The sequence below is a fragment of the Macaca nemestrina genome, chromosome 1, assembly GCF_043159975.1.
Source record: "Macaca nemestrina isolate mMacNem1 chromosome 1, mMacNem.hap1, whole genome shotgun sequence".
NCBI classification, from domain to species: domain Eukaryota; kingdom Metazoa; phylum Chordata; class Mammalia; order Primates; family Cercopithecidae; genus Macaca; species Macaca nemestrina.
In genome coordinates this window covers 42535643-42559146 of record NC_092125.1, presented here as the reverse complement: position 1 = coordinate 42559146, position 23504 = coordinate 42535643, and the positions used below count along the sequence as shown (strand labels likewise).

At 38.1% G+C, this 23504-nt stretch overlaps 1 protein-coding gene across 10 annotated transcripts in view; it reads left to right on the top strand.

The window, feature by feature from the left end:
* Positions 1-9454: 9454 nt before the first annotated feature.
* Positions 9455-23504, top strand: part of LOC105484585 (ER degradation enhancing alpha-mannosidase like protein 3) — an 82567-nt gene continuing 68517 nt past the window's right edge. For 2 of the 10 annotated variants that reach the window (XM_024793702.2, XM_011746361.2), the window contains exons 1-2: positions 9459-10296; positions 15189-15234. In XM_024793702.2, coding sequence (XP_024649470.2) covers positions 10139-10296; positions 15189-15234 — 204 coding nt within the window. In that variant the 5' untranslated portion in view covers positions 9459-10138. Of the gene's footprint in view, positions 10297-15188; positions 15235-23504 lie in introns of all 10 variants that reach the window. The other 8 variants (XR_011611965.1, XM_071077027.1, XM_011746354.3 and 5 more) reach the window with 6 other exon arrangements.

Here is a 23504-nt window from a genome sequence, read left to right as displayed (position 1 = left end):
TCATGGGATGATGCAGACAGAGGGCTGCTTTTGCCCACACAATAGCACTTCTTAGTTCTGAAGGCCTGCTCACGACTGGGTCACAGGGCAGCATGTCTCTGCCATGGTGAACCCTCAGCTGAGAAAAGGCCAGTATTTCCCAACCCATACACAGTCATGGACAGCTGTCTTTATAATTTCAGGAAAAGGTCATGGCAGTGATAAGGGATTTTGGATTTGCCTGAAAAAGGAATGCTCTTTGAGTAAACTGTCAGTGCAAACAAGAGAAGTGCTTTTCAGCTAGTTCCCACAATTGACTAATAAATCTAATTTTATCACACAAGTGTGACTTTTATATTATACCTACACATGGTAAAATTTGGGTGCAAAACTGTTTTCCCCTCTAGTGTTCTAGGGTAAGTATAAATGGAAACAGACACCAAATTTAGTCAATATGAATGTTCTTGGGCAAATATGGTTGGTTGAAAACATAGCTTAATTTCAATATTGCTCTTAATTTTCCTCCTATAATATCCATTAAATTTTAGGATAGTCTGCCCAATTTTTTGGTGATTCATCATTATACCTTCCTAAGTAATAGAAGAGACTTATATTTCCTGTAATCAGGACTTTCTTTGCCTAGATTGTGCCACCTAATTATACTGCTTTTTTCCTTCCTCATATTCAAAATGGTGTGATGGAGCAAGAAGAGGTCAGGACAGGAACACTGCTGTGTCTTGTTCATATGTCTAATAGAGTCTGACATAGTTGGGGGATGAAGGTCCTTGGATTTTGGAGGCAATGTAGTATAGTTTGGGTGATCATATTATTTATTGTTTAAATTGGGACAGTTTTGAAAATGAAAGGGGGCACGAATCAGATAGGATACTGATATGGTTTGGCTGTGTCCCCACCCAAATCTCATCTTGAACTGTAACTCTCACTACTCCCATGTGTCGTGGGAGAGACCCAGTGGGAGGTAATTGAATCATGGGGGTTAGTCTTTCTCATACTGTTCTTGCAATAGTGAATAAGTCTCACGAGATCTGATAGTTTTAAAAAGAGGAGTTCCCCTGCACAAGCCCTCTTTCTCTGTCTGCCACCATCCATGTATGATGTGACTTGCTCCTCCTTTCCTTCTGCCATTACTGTGAGGCCTCCCCAGCCATGTGGAACTGTAAGTCCATTAAACCTCTTTTTCTTCACAGTATTGGGTATGTCTTTATCAGCAGCATGAAAATGGACTAATATAGATACCATGAAAATAATGTAAATCTGGTCACAGGCAAACCAGAATTTATGGTCATCTTAGTATGGTAGAAATAGTCTGGACTTATATCCAAATTTTACTACCATTTCTCTGCTTTCCACCTGTGACATAACCTCTCTGTGAATTTCATTTACTTACTTTTTTTTTTTGAGATAGGGTCTCGCTCTGTCACCCAGGCTGAAGTGCAGTGGTATGATCATAGTTCACTGCAACTTTGAACTCCTGGGCTCAAACAATCCTCCCGCCTCAACCTCTTAACATGCTGGATTATAGATGTAAGCCATTGTGCCTGGCCTGACCTTTATTTTCTACATCTGTAAAACAAGGATATAATTTTCACATGGGAGAGGGGAGAAAGTGCCTTATGTGTTCTTTGTAGATATTATTATCAGTATGATGTCTGCCAGTATACCCCAAAATTCTTCAATATAGACAGTATATTTTGTATGGCTTAGGTTAAATTACACTCAAGGTGCAGTCAGTTGCACTAATCATAAATTCATATTCTAAGATGGCAGGTAGTGATCTCATCAGGCAGACCCCTATAGAGGTGGGTACAAGTACATCTGTCACTCTTATCTCTATTAATAGCAAAAATCATTCTATAACATATGTTAAAAGTGAATTTTCATTGTCAATATTAGTGATTTGTCAGTCATCACAATAGACATGACGAACAGATTCTCATATAATTAATGATTTCCAAGATACAAAGACTGGCTAAAATATTTTAGAGACACTCTCATTCTTGCATGAACGAGTTGTAAAAAGCCAGACGATTAGGGATTGTGTATGAGTTGAAGGACTTACGGTTGCTGGATGCTTATTGTAAGGGTGATGGAATTCTAACTCTGGAATATTATTCATCTGCTTCCAGTGAATCTTTCATGCAAGATCATGATTGCAGAACCTAAAAAGACCGTGAACTGGGACCTTATCAAACTCACAGAATAGGTATATCACCTTGTCTCTGTTTGCTAACAAATGTTTGTTTAATAAATGTCTGTATGTGTGACAGAAATCAGCCTGACACTTGGTTTAATTTTTAACTTGGTTTAATTGTTATGAAGTTGTTAGGAAATAATTTTCACCCCAACTCCTAGAATTTGACTACTACATCTATCTACTAAAAACAAGCCAGTAGTTTTGCATAATTAAACTGTAATAGTTATTTCACTCCTGTAAACCACTAATCTGATTCTATATCTGGAACCTCTGTCCACTTTTCTTGGCCATATGAACTGAGAAAAACCAAACCAAACCTGAGTCTTAGAGAAACAGACTTCCATAAAATGGTAACTAGCAGATCTAAATGTAGAACCCAAGTCAGCTGATTCAAAGTTCAATGTTCAGGAATAAGCACAAAGCAAATGTGTGTGTGTGTTTGTGTGTGTGCACGCGCACACACATGCATGTGCATGCAGAATGAATTGGAGTAGGAAGGAAGAGGAAGTGATGTGAGGTGATGCAGAGAAAAACCAGAAGAAAAACATTAAACATTAGAGTGGGGGCCTTGGGAACCCAGAGACTGTGCTAAAATTGGGTACAAGTCTCCCAAAAAGGGCTAGGAAGGCTCTGAATATTATATTTGCTTAAGAGCTACTTCTGTAAATAATAATAAAGTCTATTAATCTTTAGCAATGGATGAACAATAGTACATTCTGTGCACAATGAAACTACACTTGCCTCATCACCTAGTGCCAAGAAAAATATGGTGATCTTCAAGACAGCCATGGTATCTAACACCACTCTCTCAAAGTTTTAAGTAGAATCATGTGTTTGAAGGTTGTATACTGATTTTAAAGTATCACAAAGAGATTGTTCTGCAAAGAAACCAAGAACTCTTTATTCTACTTCTCATCCATCACAAATCTTCACTATCCCCACTTATTACCTAAAATACTAAAAGCCCTACTTGTAAAGATCAAACAAAAAACAATCCCAACCAAAAAATCTCCAAACTTATCAATACATTTGGAGAAGAAACAGAAATAAGCACTATTTGCATACAACTTTAAGCAGGAGGCCAGGAAATATTTAATTTCAAATATTTAAGGACTGTCAGCATTTACCTCTGAGGTTAAGAAACACAGGGGATTGACAAAGTTGGACCACTCTGAGGACTACAGGATAAGAGGAAGAAAGCGTGAAAAGATAGTATTACGAGTACGTGTATATAAATACCTACATGTGCAATATATGTATATTGTATATGTGTATATAGCTATATATGATATATTCATATACAAAACATATATGTATATGTATGCAAAGGGAGCTCCGAGGAAGAACCCAAGATTTGGATAATAATTCTAGGAAGAATGTTGGATTTGGACAATAAGAAATGATAGGATCATTACAGAAATAGCTTACTTTTAATTCTTAAGTGTCCTAATGTTGGGATTACTCTACCTAATGCTTTTTGACATGATCAACTGGGCACCTTTCACTTTCATCCTTAATTTCATACGTTATTAGATAACCAGTAAAACTATCTTTCTAAATCCCTTGGAGGTTGGAGGTAAGATGAGCTTTTATAAAAACAAAGTAAAACTGAAAAAAGTCACACAAACAAAAAGCTTCAAAGATTTTCTGACAACGTTATTCCAGAATGTTTATAACTTAAAATATCTTACAAATGAAGCCATTATTAATTTTAAGAGGAGAGAAAAGTACCTTGTGTTTTTGTGCATATTTAATACAGGGATGAGGCTCATACAAACTGCGTCTGAATTCCACAGTCTCTGGAGTTGCTGATCTACAGAGGGCTACATTTTTGGATGGGGAGCCTGCAATGGCAGCACGAAGTAAGCAAGCAAAGGAAGTAGACAAGATTCAGGGCTGAGGCCAGGTGTGGTGGCTCATGCCTGTAATCTTAGCACTTTGGGAGGCAGAAGTGGGAGGATCGCTTGAGTCCAGGACTTCGAGACCAACCTGGGCAACATGGTGAGACCCTGTCTCTCTCTCTCTCTCTTTTTAAAAAAATAATAATTGAAAAACAAAAAAAAAAGATTCAGGGCTGAGAATAAAACCAGGGCCATGGGTGCTGTTGGAGCAGCTGCACTCACCCTTGAATCCTACTCTCAACAATGGCGATGTTTCCTCTTTACCTCATAATAGTGATATGGATACCCACTATTTACTGAAATCCTTCACACTCTACTAAATATTTTACACACACCATCTCATTATCTTCACAACGTCCCTAAAAGGAAGGCATAACAATTAAACTCTTTAATCTTTCTAAAAATGCTGTGAGGTAGGTACTATTCTTATTCTCATTTTACAAATAAGGAAACCAAAGCACAAAGAGATTTAGGCATTTGCTTAAGGAAGCCCAGCCAATAATCAGCAGAGCTGTCTGGGAGCCATTGTTTTTGGCCTGAATGGTACCTGTGCAAACTGTTGTTGAATGGTGCTCACCTAAATCTTGTGGCCACACTGTATCAGTAAGTGGGAACTATGCTGATGGTGAAATGGGGATTTAAGAGAGGGACCAGGACACAAAATGTACTCCCTTGAAGAGCCATGTGACTTGGTTTTACTTCTGATACTTGAAGTAAATGGAAAATGGCTACTAAATAAGTGACCCAACCAAATAATCATGACACAGGAGCAAACTTTCTTGCCTGAGAGAGTTGGAGCTGGTGCCAATGAGAGAAATGGGATAGTAATCTGAAGCTGAAGTGATTTTGAAGATCTCAAATCAAGACTGAGAGGTGGAAAAAGCCCTGGGGACATCTTTGGGGGAGGTGAATCATCTGAATTTCTCATTCTCTTTTTTAGAATTTGAAAAAGTCAGTTGACGACATTCACTGAATATCTTTTTCATGAAGTGCTCTTTCTAAGGCCTCAAAGTCACTAATTGTGAATACAGAATAAGCACTGTCTTTATTTAATGTTTGCAAGATTGGGTTCTCTAGAAGAAAATTGTTCTGTCAATTCTGCACACTATCAAAGAATAGGAAAAGCAATTTGAAGAATGACAAAATCACCACTCCCAAATTCCATACTACTAAAGAATTCAAATCATTTAGGGGCAACTGCTGTTGTATGACCAGTTTTGCACAGCTGGTCCCAGCTTCCTGGGACTATTTCTGAGCCATAATATTAAAATGGAGCCCCTCCCTATGTTTTTGAATCCATATGGTTCTACCCGGGGCTCCTGTCCCTCCCTAACCTCTGACTTATCCAAGCAGGAAAGTGAGCATGCATATTTACATAAGCTACAAGGCTGTGCAAATAGACTGTTATCTGGTTAAAGGGCATTTTAGAAATGGCTGTTATTTCTTACCATTTTTAATGGGTTTTATACATCTAAAATCTTTACATATTTAAAAGTCCTTATCCTTATTCTTCTGATGTGCTTTCTACCAGTCTTTTTCCCTCTGTACAACACTAGGCTCTCTCAATTAACTCTTATGTCCTTTTTACCACTAAGTGTGTAGGTTTTAAAATAATGTATGTAAATTTTTCCTACTGTTCATAAAGTGCCAATTAGCTAAGAATTTCTATTATTTTCATTACAGGGTTAAAAATGGTTTCTGTTTCTTTGTTTTTTGTTTTTTTGAGACAGGGTTTTGCTCTTGTCACCCAGACTAGAGTGCAATGACATGATCTCGGCTCACTGAAACCTCCACCTCCTGGATTCAAGCGATTCATCTGCCTCAGCCTCCCAAGTAGCTGGGATTACAGGAGCCTGCCACCACGCCCAGCTAATTTTTGTATTTTTAGTAGAGACAGGGTTTCACTATGTTGGCCAGGCTAGTCTCGAACTCTTGACTTCAGGTGATCTGCCCACCTTGGCCTCCCAAAGTGCTGGGATTACAGGTGTGAGCCACTGAGCCTAGCAAAAAAAAAAAAAAGAATTTCTTTTTTGAAAAATGCATTTTGTGAATATATTTTTCTTTTATTTCCATGGGCTCCACCTTTGATAAGTTTTATAACTTTTTAGGTCACACTAGATTTTCTACTTAAGGTTGCTGAGATCGGTGAAAAACAGGCTCAATCATTGGCTAGAAATTGAATTTCAACAAGGGAAAAAAAGACACTTATTATTTAGCACTTCAAAAAAGAATTATGTTCTGGCTTCCCATTATAATCTTTAAGAATGCAGCATTAACTTGAAAACAAACAAATACACCAGAAAATGTTAAACATTAAATGCCAGTACTTCTTTAGTATGTTCTTAATGATAGTTCATAGTCAATTTTGACTTCTTATAAAGGTTTGGGACATCAGGAAGGTAAAGAAAACTGTGTTATTGCCAATAATCCACTTCAAATTATTGACTTGACTACATTTCCATATAACTGAATGTCACTATTTTTCTGTTTTATTTGTTCTTAGTTTTCAAATACCGTATGATTGGTGTTGACCTTTAGTTTGTAATGTTCTCTACGCAAGAGCCAAGACCAACTCACAGGTATTTATTTAGCTAACTTCATCACCAACGCTGCCAAAGAGGATCCAGGATGGAACCAACGTTGGATTGCAGATCCGTCCAAAGAAAGGATAATATTAAATATTGTACAGAAGTGACCTCATGTGTTTTCATAGCATCTATGTAAGTAGATAAAAGGACTATATATTCCCACTTTTTAGATAAGGAAACTGAAGGAATACAGAAACAAGTATGTTAAACATTTATTGAGCATCTACAGCAGGAGATGCACGGTGCCAGGTGTTTCAGAATATCCTTATGCTATAGTTTGAGTGTGTCCCCCAGAATTTCTGTGTTGGAAATCTGGTCCCTGGTATGGTGATCTGGGGAGATGGGGCCTTTAAGAGGTGATTAGGTGATTAATGCTGCTCTCTCCGGTCGGGGTTACTTCTTGCTAGAGTGGGTTCTTATTCTCTCAGGACTGGATTAGTTACTGCCAGAATGGGTTGTTATGCAGAGAGGCTGCCCCTCGTGTTTCACCTCTTTCACACATGCCTGCTTTTCCACCATGTCATGATGCAGCGTGAGGCACTCATCAGAAACCAACCACATGCCGGTGCCAGGTTTTTGGATTTCCCAGTCCAGAATCGTAAGAAACAAATTACTTTTCTTTATAAATTACCCAGTCTCAAGTATTCCATTATAGCAACAGAAAACAGACGAAGACAACCTACAAATAAGCTAAAATCAATACTTTTCATGTGGCCAAAATGTAGTGGGTATGCAGACTGTGAAAAACACAATAACAAAGACACAGAATACAATGGAGGCATAGAGAGAGGATAACTTTTTGCTAACTAGAAGGTTCTGGAAGGGTTTTGTGGAGACAGAATCTGAGCCCAGCCTTAACAGGTGGTGAGTGTTGTACAAAGATGATGGGGTAGCACAGGAGATGGTATGAGCAAAGGCATGGAAAGGATACAGGATAGGAATTATTTAGTTATCATATAGGATTTGAGGGCAGGGCAGACTAGAAGGAAGAAAGAAGGTGTTCAGAGGGTTTGCAGATGTTCCTGAATACCAATTCTGACAGCCATGTATAGAGGAGAGTAGGGTAGCAGGGAGATCATCGGTAACTTCATCATTAAGGCTGCCAAAGAGGACTAGGATGGAACCAATGTAGGATTGGAGATCCATTAAAAAAAAAAACAAAGGATATTAAATATTGTACAGAAATGACTTCATGTGTTTTCACAGCATCCATGTTAGTAGATAAAAGCAGGGGTCCCCAAGCCTGGGGTAGTGGACTGGTACCAGTCAGTTGCCTCTCAGGAGCAGCAGGTGAGCAAGCATTACCACCTGAGCCCCACCTCCTGTCAGATCAACTGCGTTAGAGCCTCATAGGAGCATGAACCCTATTGTGAACTAGACATGCGAGGGATGTATGTTGCACGCTCCTTATGAGAATCTAATGCCTGATGATCTGAGATGGAATGGTGTCTCTCCCACCCTGTGGAAAAATTGTCTTCCATGAAAGTGGTCCCGGTGCCAAAAAAGTTGGGGACTGCTGGATAAAAGGACTACATTTTCCCCACTTTACAGGTAAGAAAACTGAAGGAATAAGGAGACAAGTATATTCAACATTTATTGAGCCAGTGCAATAGTTTAGGAGAGAGGTAATGGACGCTTGAACGGAGCAGAAGTGGGAATAGAAAGAAAGGTAATAATCTGAAAGATAGAAGAGGTAAAATCTATATAATTTGGTAACTGAATGCACACGGACCACGAAGGATAAAGATGAGTTGACAATGATTCCGATGCATTAATATGAATCACAAAACATCTTACGTTTGAGCTACCCCTGGGCCAGACGTTAGGACATTCCTATCAGGGAGGTGGAAATGTGGGTCTAATGATCAGGACAGATGTTGATTTGGAAATCAACCACAGAGATATGTTGGCTGAATCATTATGAGAAGAAATCACCAAGGAATAATTAGAGTACAGAGAGAAAAAGGACAAAAAGAAAACCTTAAGGGAACACCTGTATTTTAATATAAAGTAGCAAGAGAGTGAAGGAAAATGGGTCAGTCAGAGAAGAGGTAAGAGGTAAGAGGTTAAGAGGTAAGAGGTAAGGTGATAAAAATCAAGGAAGAAACGTTTCCAGAAAGACAGCTGAATGCTGCTGAAGGGACAAGTAAGTAATTTACTGTGGTCATAGAGATCACATCCAAGCCCCTAAACTCCGCACCTACCTATTGAATGATCACGCTAGAAAAACAATGTGGTTTTTCAAGAGGAACCAACATGTCATTTTACCAATAGTTAACCTGGGACTCAGTCATCAAAATTCATTGCAAGTTCCAATCTCCTTCATTAAACCTTCTTTGCAGCCCACACAGTTCTCCTTACATTGAGCTTTTTAGATAACTATTATTAATCATGTACGAGGACCCACGTGCTCCTTCATCCTTGTAGTACTGCGCGGTGGTTAAATGCCAGGGCTTCCGAATCAGAGGCTGGTTGGATTCTAATCCAGCAGTGTGACGAGCTTTTGTTAACCAATCTTTCTAAGCCTGTTTCCTCGTCTGCACAAGGGGTATGGTGGTACTTACTCTATCAGACTTGAGAAGAATGCATGAGATAATTGCGAGTAAAAACCTTAGAGCAATGCCTTCAAAAGCTCAATTCATTTTGCTGTTACTGTGTTTTGGAATTTCCCTGAGGGTAGACGACTACTCCAACACTATTCCCTAAGGCATGCAGCAGCACTGACTTGGGGGCAGTGCGCCTCATTCAGCCAGCTCTCTGGGAAACAGCTTTCTGAGGAAGAGAGATAAACAGTTGACGGGTTTCCCGAGACTCAGCAGCCCACCGAGGCAGGGCTGACTGCAGGGCGCCGAGGAAAGGGGGAGGTGGGACCCCAGCAACCACCGGTGACCTCGGCGGACCACACGTCCCAAAGCGCCGCGCGCCCACTCTAGGTAGAAGTGAGCGACGCGGCTTCGAGTCGGCTTGCGAGAGAGCCGGGGAGGAAGCAGTGCACACTGGGACTGGTAGTCCTCAGGGGGCAACTCCGCGGGTCGGAGGCGGGTCGAAGCGAGAGATCCCTTCCCAGTCCCGCCTTTTGTCCACGTCTCACTTCTCCTGGCCAATGCCCTCTCCAGTCGCTGGAGACAGCCCCTCTCCGATGCGGTCTCCATTGGTCCTGAGGCTCCACGGCTTCGGTCCTACCCGGAAGTAACGTTGGGGAGGCGGTTTCCTAGACTACGACACCGGAAAGCTGGGGGAGGCGCTCCGGGATACTGAGGGCGGAGGGCGGTGGCAGCGCTGGCGCTGGGGACCGGCTCGGTGGCTTCGGGAAACAGTTCGGCGCCGGCGGCCGCCCGTGTTACTCCGCATCCCGCCCCGTCTCGGCACGGCTAGCAGCCTCCTGGCCACCGGCGTCCGGCAATGTGTCTCACCGGCCGGGCGTAGCAGCTGCGCGTGCGCGGGACCGCAGGGCCATGAGCGAAGCCGGCGGCCGGGGCTGTGGGTCCCCGGTCCCCCAGCGAGCGCCATGGAGCCTAGTGGCGGCGACGGCCGCGATCTGCCTGGTGTCGGCCACATCCGTGTGGACGGTGGGGGCCGAGCCCATGAGTAGGGAGGAGAAACAGAAGCTTGGGTAAGGGTGCTGGCAGCCTGGGGTGGGTTTCTCGGTGAGGCTGACCACGGGAGGGGTGCCTGTCATTGCGACCCCGTCGCGTATAGTGGCCTCTCCTGTCGCGATTGGAACGGCTGTTGCCGCGCGAGAACCCTAATGGGGTGGACAGGGTCCGGGGAAGTGGGAGCCGCCGCTCGCGACCTGACCTCGGGGGGAGCTGACGGGTTGTCGCCCTGGCCGCCAGTGACATGTGCAGGCTCCTTGAAGCCAGGCGCCGTGTGTCAACGCGGCTGCCATGTCAGTGGCCCGAGAAGGGGGCTACAGCCCGCATCGCTGCGCGCTGGAGTCCTGCGGTTGGTTGCCTGTCGACCGAGGCATGGTTAGCTTTCTCGCTCAAGGGAGCTTCCAGCTGGGAAAATGTTGCTGATCTCACAGTAGTTAAGGAAATGATGTTTACACCTGTTACGGAAAAGGGGGCGTTCATTGGAACTTGAACTTTACACATTTTACTATTTCCTTGCAGTGTTTTTTTGCACTGTATTTTCATAATAGAATAGAATGGGGGGAAATTATTCAAAAGTCTCAAGTATACCTATTCAGTAGTTTTTATCCGTCTTGGAAGTGTCGTAAAATTATCAATTCTATTTACACCATTTAATTCAGAGTCAGTAATACATACACGAGGTCCTACACATGAATAAGAAAAAAGCGAAGAACCAGTAGGAAATGGGCAAAAGGCATGAACGGTTAAGCCAGAAGAGGAAATGGAAGTGGTAAACATGAAAAGTTACTCAACCTCCATAAATGTAAGAGATGCAGATTAAAACAAGGAGCTAGCTGGGTTTTGCCCATCAGATTAGTAAATATAATACAAAACACAGGAATACAGTTCTGGCTAGTTCAGGAGTGAAAAAGGCTTAGTGAGAGTGTACATTGCTGTTAACTTATTGGTAGTCTCTCCTAAAATTTACATTGTGCACACTCTGATTCATCAGTTCTGTTTCTGAGAATCTACCCTAAGAAAATAAAAGCACTCTTAATGCAGAGATAGATCCAGCCTGGGCAAAAAGAGCGAAACTCCGTCTCGGAAAAAAAAAAAAAAAGAAGTGCAGTTTGAAAGAACAACTGTTCCTTGGAGGAAATGGTTGAACAGGGTACGTTCATATTATGGAATAATATTGAGACATTAAGAAGAAGGAAGTATGTCACTGGAAGCCTATCCAGAATATATTTCCAAGACAAAAAAAAAATGCAAATTGTAGCATAATGTGTATAGTACCATCCCACGTTTTTTTAAAAAAGAAAAAAAAATAGCTCAGAAAAAAGTGGAACGAAGGAGGGTGGTGGAACCATCAGGTCTTCCTTTATGTACGTCATTTAAATCATTGCAAAGGGTCTTGTGTTCGTTTCTAAATAGCAATAAAGATCACTTGATGGAAAAAAGTTGAAGTATCAACCATCAAAATAAAATTACCTGTAAACTCTAATAAGTATCTTACATTTTCTCTCATTATGAATTTAATTATCATTGATAACTTTTACCAAATACCTCACTGTGTGAGCACTTTACATATGTTATCTCTGTACTCCTTCCTAATTCCCAATGAATGTGATCCACATTTTGCAAATGAGGAAGTTGAGACCCAAGGTTGACTTGTTCAGCCGCAGAGCTACTAATTGGTGGTGCCAGTATTCAAACCCAGGCTTCTCTGTTCCCAGAGCCAGGCTCTCTCCAGTGTGTTGCACATTCGTTAGGCTTGGAAGAGAAGTATCAAGTCTGTTAAGAACCACAAGAATCTTATTTGACCATCACCATCCTTTCTCCATTTTTTATTAAAAACTTATTTGTAAAAGAGTCATTGGATAAATCATTTTTGACCAAAATTAGTTTTTAACTGGAAAAGTTCAACCAAATTGACTTGAAATTTCAGCTCAAATTTTGAGATCATTTATGAAAGTGAAATTACAATTATTTAGGCTTGTTAGATTGCTCTACCCTTCAATAAGGGTAGAGTAAGAATCTAGAGCTATACATGACAAATACACAATTATATGACTGCCTTCTCCTCTGGGAATTTTCAGAAAACTGAACTTTGATTCATTAGGTTTACCTGTGCATTTTTTTAAAGCCCAAATAATGATTCATGATAAACAGCAGAAAATGCCCCACCCCTTTCCCTCCACGCCCCCCCCCCCCCCAAACAAACCAAACAGATGGTAAAAGACTGGAATTGTCATGAATAGTAAGCAGTTGCTCAATAACTTATACTTTGTGGAATTACTTAACTGGTTATATGTAGTCTTATCCTTCATGGAATAAGCTTTTTGGTTTTGTTTTTAAAATTTTACAACAGGATATTTTGTTAATGTTGTGTTTTCATTAAAAAGTGAAGTAGAAAACAATCCAGTTTCTATAGCACGTGGGCAGGAGATGCAACTTTAGAAAAAGACAACTTGGCCTGGCGCTGTGGCTCAGGCCTGTAATCCCAGCACTTTGGGAGGCTGAGGTGGGCGAATCACCTGAGGTCAGGAGTTCAAGACCAGCCTGACCAACATGGAGAACCCCCTTCTCTACTAAAAATACAAAATTAGCTAGGCGTGGTGGTGCATGCCTGTAATCCCAGCTACTCGGGAGACTGAGGCAGGAAGAATGGCTTGAACCTGGAGGTGAAGGTTGCAGTGAGCTGAGATCGTGCCATTGCACTCCAGCCCAGGCAACAAGAGCAAAACTCCATCTCAAAAAAAAAAAAAAAAAAAAAAAGCCGACTTACAGAAATTAAGAGTGATGTAATTTTTGAACTGGGTCTGATTTCCAATACATTTTAATCCAGTTTTCGAATGGATAAAACCTTATGGAAACTTTTTTTTCTGTTCAATATAGTAATCATTATACCATTCTGTATTTAACTTCGTTAGGCTTCTATGTGTAAGAGAGAGCAACGATATTAAATAGCTCCACTTTGAAATATGTGTTCTGAAATTGGCTCATCATATGCTGCATAAATGTAAGGATTGGAAAATAGTGTGTTTTGCTTGTATGCAATCGTGATTTACTCATAATCTTGAAAATTGAATGCTTGTAAAGTTGAGTTAGCGAGTTAAAGCTTATGTCATTTGTAATACACATGTCTAGGCACTATCATTGCCAGTTATAGGAATTTCTACTTCTTGGTGGTAATCTTATATTCCATTTCAGGGAAGAAAAAAAAAGAACTTCCATCTTCCATTCATTGATATGAGTTCCTGAAAGGGATATTTTAAGCTCTTTTTTTTTTCCTGCTTAGGACAGGATAAGAGTTCAGAGCTGTAAACCACAAATATAAAAATTATGTGTATATATAAATATATATATATATAAAAACTTATAAAGAATAAGTGCTTTAGCAAAGTGGTGGTAAGGTCTTTTTTTAAATAATGAAGTGTTTTTAAATGGTTATTATTCATAAAAAGTTGTCAGGACTTAATTTGTTTACTTCACAAGTTTGAGTGTACTTGATTTTGCTGGTCGCCATAGTCAGGATCTGAAACTGAGGTCTTTTCTGTTTGCTAGCTCTATTATTACCAGTATTTCATCATCTGTGACTATAGTTTTAAAAATGACAATTGCAGTATAACAGGAGGCAAATAAAAATATAGTCAGCAATTTCTTTAACACTTTTTTCAATTCTTGCCATCAGTGATTGGAACTTTGGTAAAAGAAAAGTTAATAGGCTGGGCATGGTGACTCACACCTGTAATCCCAGCACTTTGGGAGGCTGAGGCGGGTGGATTACCTGAGGTCAAGAGTTCAAGACCAGCCTGGCCAACATGGTAAAACCCTGTCTCTACTGAAAATGCAAAAATTAGCCAGGCATGGTGGTGGATGCCTGTAATCGCAGGTACTCGGGAGACTGAGGCAGGAAATCGCTTGAACCTGGGAGGTGGAGGTTGCAGTGAGCTGAGATCGTGCCACTGCACTCTAGCCTGGGTGACAGAGTGAGGCCCTGTCTCAAAAAAACGAAAAAGGAAAAGTTAATAAAAGATTGTTATTTTTCCTTTGCTAATTATTTGACCTTGTCTAGTCATACCATTAACTTGTACTTTTTCCTATAGTCCTCAAGTCCCTGAACTTGAGAGTGCTTAATTGAAAGGCCACTTCCTCAGTCGCAACCTTACAGGTTTTGATTTAGTAAAATTCTGGTGTAGTGATCAGACATCTCCATTTTAAACAACCGTTTTGGAGATTTTGTGAAACAGAATTCACCAAAACACACAAATCTCTTTTTGAGCATTAGTTTTCTCATTTTTGAAGTGAATACTATTTATTTGATTTTTGACAGTTTTTTAGAGTACAGTACATCATAAAAAGCATCTTTTGAAAATGTGACAAGCATATTAATAAATATGTACTTAAACTAGACATTAGTGGTTTTATTCAATGTAAGTCAAAGGCAGAGGCTTCATAAAGTGTTGTTATTTCATGTCACTACATACCCGCGTACCTCTCTCTTAGTAGAACATATAGGTGAAGCAATAAATGCAATAATAATGGTTCTTTTTAAGGGCTCTCCAGCAAAATTCCCCCCTTCAAAACAGATATGTTAAATAATTGTGTTAAGAGGTCATTGTTTTTCTGTATCAGATTTCCTTCTCTGATCATGGCATCTGTCATTCATTAGTTTTCTTAAGAAAAATTATAAGATGAATTGTACATAAATTACTAGTAATCATTAAAGTTTGGCTCTGTGTGGTGAGTTCATGAAAGCTTGTCTGCTAACTGTTGTAGTTCTGACCCTGTTTATGTCCCTTTCTACCTAAATTTTTCTTTTGTTTTTATTGGTATGTGTTTTTATGAGGAAGAATTAACTTTTTGAAAGATAATAAATAGAATATACTTACCTTTTTTTTTTTTCCATTTCTGCTTTTAAAATTAGGAATCAAGTACTGGAAATGTTTGATCATGCTTATGGTAACTATATGGTAAGTAGGAAGCTTATCTTTACCTACCATTTATGTGAGTTGATTATTATGTGAGCATAGTCAACTGGGAATTTTGAAACCTACAATACAATTACATTTTTTGGAAGGAAATTTTTAAAAAACAGGACAAAAATAGTCTTTCTGGTAGTGGTTTTTAGGGAACCAGTTTATTGAACAGATGAGAATAAATTGAAATTAGATTATGAAACTTTGTTATTTAAACAGCTTCCTTGGGTGCCTTCAACAATGTTCATTGAGTGCTTTATGTAGCTAGATAGTGTGGATATATACATGAAGAAGATGTTATCGCTGGTCTTAAGGGAAATTATTCTCTTAATTAAAAAAAAGTTTACAATATTTATACACTGAAGAAAACCATTGCTTGAAAGAGAAACTATTACTTAGCCTCTGTCCTAATTGTATCCTCATGGACTCTGCATTGAATATATTTTGCTTTCTAGTTTCCTGATTCATATTATTTAAAACTGTTTTAGGGCTCACTAAAGATTAAATAGCAGTTTCAGTTTTACAAGATGAAAAGTTCTGGAGATCTGTTGCACAATAATGTAGATGAAATAGCTAGCAAATTTTGGAATTCAAAAAATTTTTTGCGTATAAATTGTAATTTGGAAAGAGTTTAATCATGTTATCCTGACAAATATCCCTTATAAACTTGTTTTTACATTTTAAAATATGTCAGCAGATTTTCTTCTATGATTATAGCCTATAAAATGTAGTTGGGAAAGTTTGGCAGAGGACTAACTTTAGTTCTGCTTAAAATATTTTTCAATTGATTCTGTGAATCCATTTTTTATCATATATTAACCAAGTATCTTCATACACCAACATCATTGTTATCTATGAACATCTGAATATATATAGTTTATGCATTTTTAGTTTTAAAACATGTTTTATATTTGACAATCCTCGTTCTCTTTTATATTGTAAATTTGGAGAGAGCACATTTTGAGTTCTTAATAAATGTTTTTAGAATATGATTTTTTTGGATATATTTCAACATTAAAAACACAGTTTCAAATTTATTTCTCAAGACCTCAGTCATTCCCTTAATGTTCTTTATTTATTATTATTATTTTTTTGAGATGGAGTCTCGCTCTGTCACCCAGGCTGAGGAGTATGGTGGCACTATCTCAGCTCACTGCAGCCACCACCTCCCAGGTTCAAGCGATTCTCCTGCCTCAGCCTCCTTAGTAGCTGGGATTACAGGTGTGTGCCACCATGTCTGGCTAATTTTTGTATTTTTGGTGGAGATGGGGTTTCACCATGTTGGTCAAGCTGGTCTCGAACTTTTTACTTCAAGTAATCTGCCCACCTCGACCTCCCAAAGTGTTGGGATTACAGGCGTGAGCCATTACACCCATTCTCTTTAATTAATTTTTTTTTGTCACCCACATGTCAACCCTTATTTCTTTCAAAATCATCCCTAGTTAACTCAGTTTGGGCAAAGCATAATTTAACAAATCTAGGCTAATGATTTTGAGATGTCCAAGTGGATCCATGCTATACTCTCAGACCTTAGCCATCTCATAAATGCATACTCATGAATACAGTTCCAAAGCTGAATAAAATAACATATAGCTAGATAAGTTCAATTTCTCACAGTGAATAGGGTCATCTCTTTGTAAAGCATGGTATCTTTAATATCTTGTTCTTTTTAGGTAGAACAGTTATATCAATGGCAGAAAGTTATATCAATACATTTTTTCTAACTATAGAATACACTTAGTAGGTTTGTGACAGTGCAGGTACTGAGGGCAGCTTTCAGAGGACTTTCTGGCCTGTGCCTGTTAGGACCTAACTGAATAACTTTCTGCACAATTAACTACTTGCAAGATCTAAGAGACAGGGATTTCAGCTTCAAAGACTAGGAATTCCTGAAAGTAACATTCTCTTCTATATTTTCAGTGGACCATACCTGTCCACTATAATATGTATTTTAAAATGTTTAATTATTTTACAATTTGAGTGACTCTTGCTGTGTACTTGTTCTATATTCAGTCTGTGTGAGGTCTGTAACCCACTATTTAATCTAGAATTTACACTTCCTCTTTTCAAGTTCTCAACTAACATGACACAGTTCTAAAATATTAAAGAGAATACAGTTGCCTTGTATTTGTTATTTGAAGTCACTTGGAAATTTTTTTCCAGTCCCTATACTCAGAAACACTTTTAGCTTTCTGTAGGGTGAAAGTGTATAGGTTTTGGAGTTAGAAGGGCTTGAGTTCGAATCCTGTCTCAGCTGTTTACAGGTTGGACCCTAAACAGGTTATTTAACCCATCTGATAAACAGGTTATTTAACCCATCTGAGCAGTGTCTGTCTATGTAAAATGAGAATAATTGCAAAGAGTTATTGTAGACTATAGATATTTTTTTAAAGAGCAGGAACCAATTTCTTTAATTTTTGATAAATTCACCTTTTTAATATGTCTTGTGCCTGGTACATAAATGCTTAGTAAATTTTTTTGAAAGAATTGAATTGAATTCTTGTGAAGATGAAGTAAAATAATGTGTTTTTTTTTTTTTTGCATTTGATCATTGTGATATATCTTTGTGTTTTAAATTCAAAGAAATAATAAACTTAATTAAAATACAAGTTTAAGGTGAATTTCAGGGTCTGTAAATCTATTTACTTTTTTATAGTCAGTTGCCTACTATCCTAAAATGTAAAATGCCTGGTACATGGCAGGCTTTTAATAAATGTTGAAAGTTTTTCCTCATTTCTCACTAGTTCTTTCTAATATTACTCTCCAGTCTGGTCTACAGTAGAACAATTCCTTTAACCTTCTTGCTTCCCAGGAAAGCAGTGGTGTTTTCCAAAGACAAGCAATGTATAGTATTATTAAGAGCAAGAACTCTGGACGTGGAACAGGACACCCTGAGATGGCTCTGCCACCTCTCATCTGGGTTACAATGGGAAAGTTACCTAGTCTTCCTGAGCCTGTTTCTTCATCTCTGCAAAATGAAGACAGTGGTTTGCCTGCCTCACAATATTGTTAGAAGGATTAAGCAAGTTAATATAATGAAAGTGCTTAGAACTAGTGTCTGGCAAATAGGAAGCATGATGTAAGAATTTACTACTGCTACTGATAACGACTACTACTATTATTATTATTTATTTCCTGCCTAAATTGAAATTGCCCTGCTAAAATCCACTTAGCCTGTAACTCAGAACTCGTTCTCCAGATAGTACATAGAACTTGCTTAAAGCACATACGTTCTTTCCTGTTCTTGGTATGTACCCTTTGAACTTACTTTTTCTATTAATGCAATAGAAGTTTCTATTAATGCTATTTCTTAATAAAAATGTCCTGCTAGCTTTAGGTAGATTACTACATCTCTGCCATCTCTGGACTGAAATCTAGGGATTTTTGGATTTTTATCACTTATTGGCATAACTATTAGTAGTGTAACGACTACATTTGACAAATCTCTAGCCCCAGTCAGGCTGCAGTTTACCCACAGTGAATTGTACAGATGGCTTTCTCTTTTCCCGAATAACATGAATTTGATGTTTACCTTAGTAGTTCTTGTGTGACCTTATTTAACCTCAGGCCACAGTCACTTGAGGGCTTCTATTAGCATGTTTTGAGTATTTGTGTTCAGTTTAGTTTACAGATTAATTTAGATGACAAAATGACACGTATTTGGGCCATCCAAATGTAGAACCTTTTTGGAGCTCCCAGTGTTTTTCCCGTCTATGTTAGACAACTCAAACTGTTATAAGCAAAAACTATATGCTGGTAAGAGCTCTAAACGTTAAAAATAAGCTTGGAAAGAGTTGGTAAGCACAATTTCCTTTAGTAGAATCATACCTCATAACCACTATTAAACTTGATTTTGTGAAAGCAACAGTAGAATAGTCTTTATTAATCAAACCAAGGAAACTTTTAAAATGAACTTCCTGTGCATTTCTAGATTTATGTACTTTGTTTTGGAGTGCCTCTCCCCTACTCCCCAATGTATTAAAAAAATTTTATTGTCGTAAAATATACATAATATGAAATTTACCATTTTAACCATTTAAGTTTACAGTTTTGTGGCATTAAGTGTATTCACACTGTTGTGCATCCATCTCCAGAAATTTTTTCATCCTCCCCGTCTGAAACTCTGTACTCAGTGTTTCTCTTTAATGGTTCAGTCATCAAAAACAGTAATTCTGTAAACAAAGTATTTTAGGCATGGTACTAATGGTAGTAAGGGAGCTGTAAATTTATATTTACCTCATTTTTTGTAGACTATTATGGGACTATCATCTCATTGTTCCTTGGCCTTTGCTTTCAGAACATCCTAAAACCCTACCAAAATTACACAAGAAATTCTATAGTATCCTCTCAAAACATTTTGTAATCATGCTGATACTCTGCATAGAATTTTCAGTAGAACCAGATTGTTCTGCTAATTCATCTTTTTGAGGTATAATTTACAGACAATAAAATTTCAAATTAAGTGCACAATTCTGTTTTGACAATTGTATACAATCGTTTAACCACCATCACAATCATGATACAGAACATTTTCATCACCCCAAAAATTTAACTCAAAGTTATTTGTAATAAATTCCTTCTCCCCACCTCTGACCCCTAGCAACCTTGATTTGTGTTTTGTTACTATAGCTTTCTCTTTCCTAGGATTTCATATAAATGGCATCATACAGTACATAGTCTTTTGATTTACTTTTTCATTTAGTGTGATGCTTTTGAGATTTATTCATGTTGTTGGAGATATATTGTAATTCCTATTTATTGCTCAGTAGTGTTAGTTGATTTGGTAGAACACAATGTTGGAGATCTATTGTAATTCCTATTTATTGCCCAGTAGTATTAGTTGATTTGATAGAACACAATTTCTTTATTCACCGTTTGATGAGTATTTGACTTATTTTTGGTCTTTGGCTGTTACTGTATTAATAAAGCTGCTGTCAACCTGTGAGTGCAAGTTTTTATTTGGGCATACATTTTCATATATTTCCCACCTAGGAATAGGATTACTAGGTCATATGGCAAGTGTAAGTTTAACTTAATAAGAAATGCCAGTCTTTTCTAAAATGGCTATAATATTTTGCATTTCCCACCAGCAGTGTATGAGCTTTAATTATTCTGTGTCCTTCCACTTGGTATTTCCAGTCTTACTAATTTCAGCCATTCTGTTGGGTGTATAGTGGTAGTTCATTGTGATTTTAATTTGATTTTTCCTGGTGATTAATGATGTTGAAAATTTTCCCATGTGCTTATTTGCTATTCATATATATATATATATATATATATATATATATATATGAAGAATCTGTTTAGATCTTGTGTCCACTTTAAAATCAGGTCATTTGTTCTGTTATTACTGAGTTATAAAAGTTAATATGTTCTGGATATTAGTCACTTAGCAAATATATGCTTTAGATATATTTTCTCCTAGTCTGTGCTTTACATTCTAATTTTCTTAACAGGAACTTTTGAAACAAATATTTTAAATTATGATCAAGTCCAGTTTATTATTTTTCTTTTATGATTCATGCCTTTTATAGCCTACCTAAAAAATATTTGCCTAGCCCAAGGTCACAAATTTTTTTCTTGTTTTTTTTTTTTTTTTTTTCCCCCAGATGTTCTGTAATTTTAGCTTGTTCATTAGATCTATAACCGATTTTGAGTTAATTTTTGTATATGATGTGAGGTAAAGGTGGATTGATATATATATTTTTAATGTGGCTATCTAGTTATTCCAGCACCATTTGTTGAAAAGAATATCCTTTCCCTACTGAATTATTTTGACATATGTGTAAAAAAATTGGTGTATCATATATACATGGGTGTGTTTCTAGACTGTGTATTTTGTTTTGTTGATCTGTCTACCCTTACACAAATATCACATTGTCCTGATTATTGTAGTTTTATAGTGGGTCCTGCACTCAGGCAGTTTAAGTCTTTCAGCTTTGTTGTTCTTTTTTAAAATTGCTGAAGTTACCAGATCTAGGAGCAAAGAGTCAATTTTTGATGCTGCTTTGACTTGAGTGTTTTAGAGCAGAAGTCTGTTACCTCAAAGCCCTAGTAAATTTAGAGTCTGATATGGAGGGTCTATTATGATTTGTTTTATTTTATTTTATTTTTGCTCTTTGCTTTCAGCTAGGCACATGTTCTACTTAATTTATATAGGACTCTTTTATCATCTGAGTTTTATTTCTGAGTAATAATTATTAAATGTTTCTCATGGCTCTGAGTCATACCAATATGAATTACTTGTCCCTCAACAATAAACTGTGAAGAGAGAGGAGGTATTACTGTGCCTCAAAAAGCCAGGACGTTTGAAGCTCGATAAGGCTGTTAATTTGCCACGTATGCATTGCTCTGAATTTGTGCAAACTGTCTGTAGCTTGCTTTGTGGTTAACCCAAAGAAAAAGGTGTGGTTGTATTTTTATTCTTAATCTTGAAACAAAGAGACAAAGTATTTTTACACCTGATTTGAAACTCCCTTATTTGATTATTCTGGGTTGCAGTTGCTATTAATATTTTTATTATCTAGATTAATTTCATTTGAACTTCATATTTAATTTAGAGTTTGAATTTATATTAATTTCAGACAGTGTGTGTGTGTCTGTTACAAAACACTAAAAAACAGCAGTATGAAGTTTTCTACGCAGTGTTTAAAATAGTAAGGAACTATTTACAACCTAATTAACATTTGAATGATGTTTTACAAAGATTCTTTCAAAATGCATTAGGAACTTTTAAACATTTTTGTATTTCTTCTAACTGTTGTTTATATGTGTTAAATATAAAACTATAAAGCAATAAAAATGTACATTCTGGGAAATCAGTTCTGTTGGAATTGACACATAAAAGAGTAGTCAGGAGTCTGACACATGAAAAGACACATGTAAAAGTAATTGGGAGTTGGGCATGGTGACTCACGTCTGTAATCCCAACACTTTGGGAGGCCAAGGCAGGTGGATCACCTGAGGTCAGGAGTTCAAAACCAGCCTGGCCAACATGGTGAAGCCCCATCTCTTCAAAAAGACAAAATTAGCCGGGTGTGGTGCCACACACCTGTAATCCCAGCTACTCTTGAGGCTGAGGCAAGAGAATTGTTGAACCCAGGAGGCAGAGGTTGCAGTGAGCTGAGATTGCACCACCACGCTCCAGCCTGGGTGAAAGAGTGAGACTCTGTTTCCAAAAAAAAAAAGTTATTAGGAATTTATGCTGAGAAATTATATATAATGTTAAAATTATATGGTATTGAACTCAGAATTTAGTAGCTGTATGTGGATTCTGATGATATCAAAACGTGTTGCCTAGAATCCTCTACTCAGGAATGGATTATTACAGAGCACTCAGTTTTCTAAATATCTGAAAGCTTGCCATCTTCAATGCAAAGTATTCTTTAGTCTGCTTTAAAAGTTTGGTTCCCCCCCCGCCCTCCACTTTCTGTGTGTATTTTTTCTTTCCCTTTACTGTGTGTTTAGTGTTCCTGGCCACTAGTCTGTATTTCTGCTGCTAATTTGCTATGAGTTTGGAATCTAAATAAGTTGACTGAGAGGCAGTAGGAGAGAGTTGGACATGGAATCGGGAGTATTTTTGCTGAATTTCACGAATTAAGAATCATATGGGCATTCGCATAATAAAAACAAGTCATATACAAGATACAAAAGATCACTCTAGTCTTAGAAACTTTGCCATAGCAACACCCAGCAAATGAAAGAAGAGTATAGAACTGTATCTTCAAAATTCTGAAGGAAAAAAAAATGGTCCAACCATTTTATAACCATTCAAATTGTTTTTCAAATAAGGCAAAAGACAGCCTAACCCAGGAATATCAGAGAACTGCAATACCCATGATACTCTTATTTTAAAACAAATAAGTAATAAAATACCTGAGTACATCAGGCAATCAAGAGATGAACAAAATAAAAACTAAGAAATTGGAGGAGCCGGCCGGGCGCGGTGGCTCAAGCCTGTAATCCCAGCACTTTGGGAGGCCGAGACGGGTGGATCACAAGGTCAGGAGATCGAGACCATCCTGGCTAACACGGTGAAACCCCATCTCTACTAAAAAATACAAAAAACTAGCCGGGCGAGGTGGCGGGCGCCTGTAGTCCCAGCTCCTCAGGAGGCTGAGGCAGGAGAATGGCGTAAACCCGGGAGGTGGAGCTTGCAGTGAGCTGAGATCCGGCCACTGCACCCCAGCCTGGGCGACAGAGCAAGACTCCATCTCAAAAAAAAAGAAATTGGAGGAGCCTTAGAAAAATGCTGTGCGTCAACT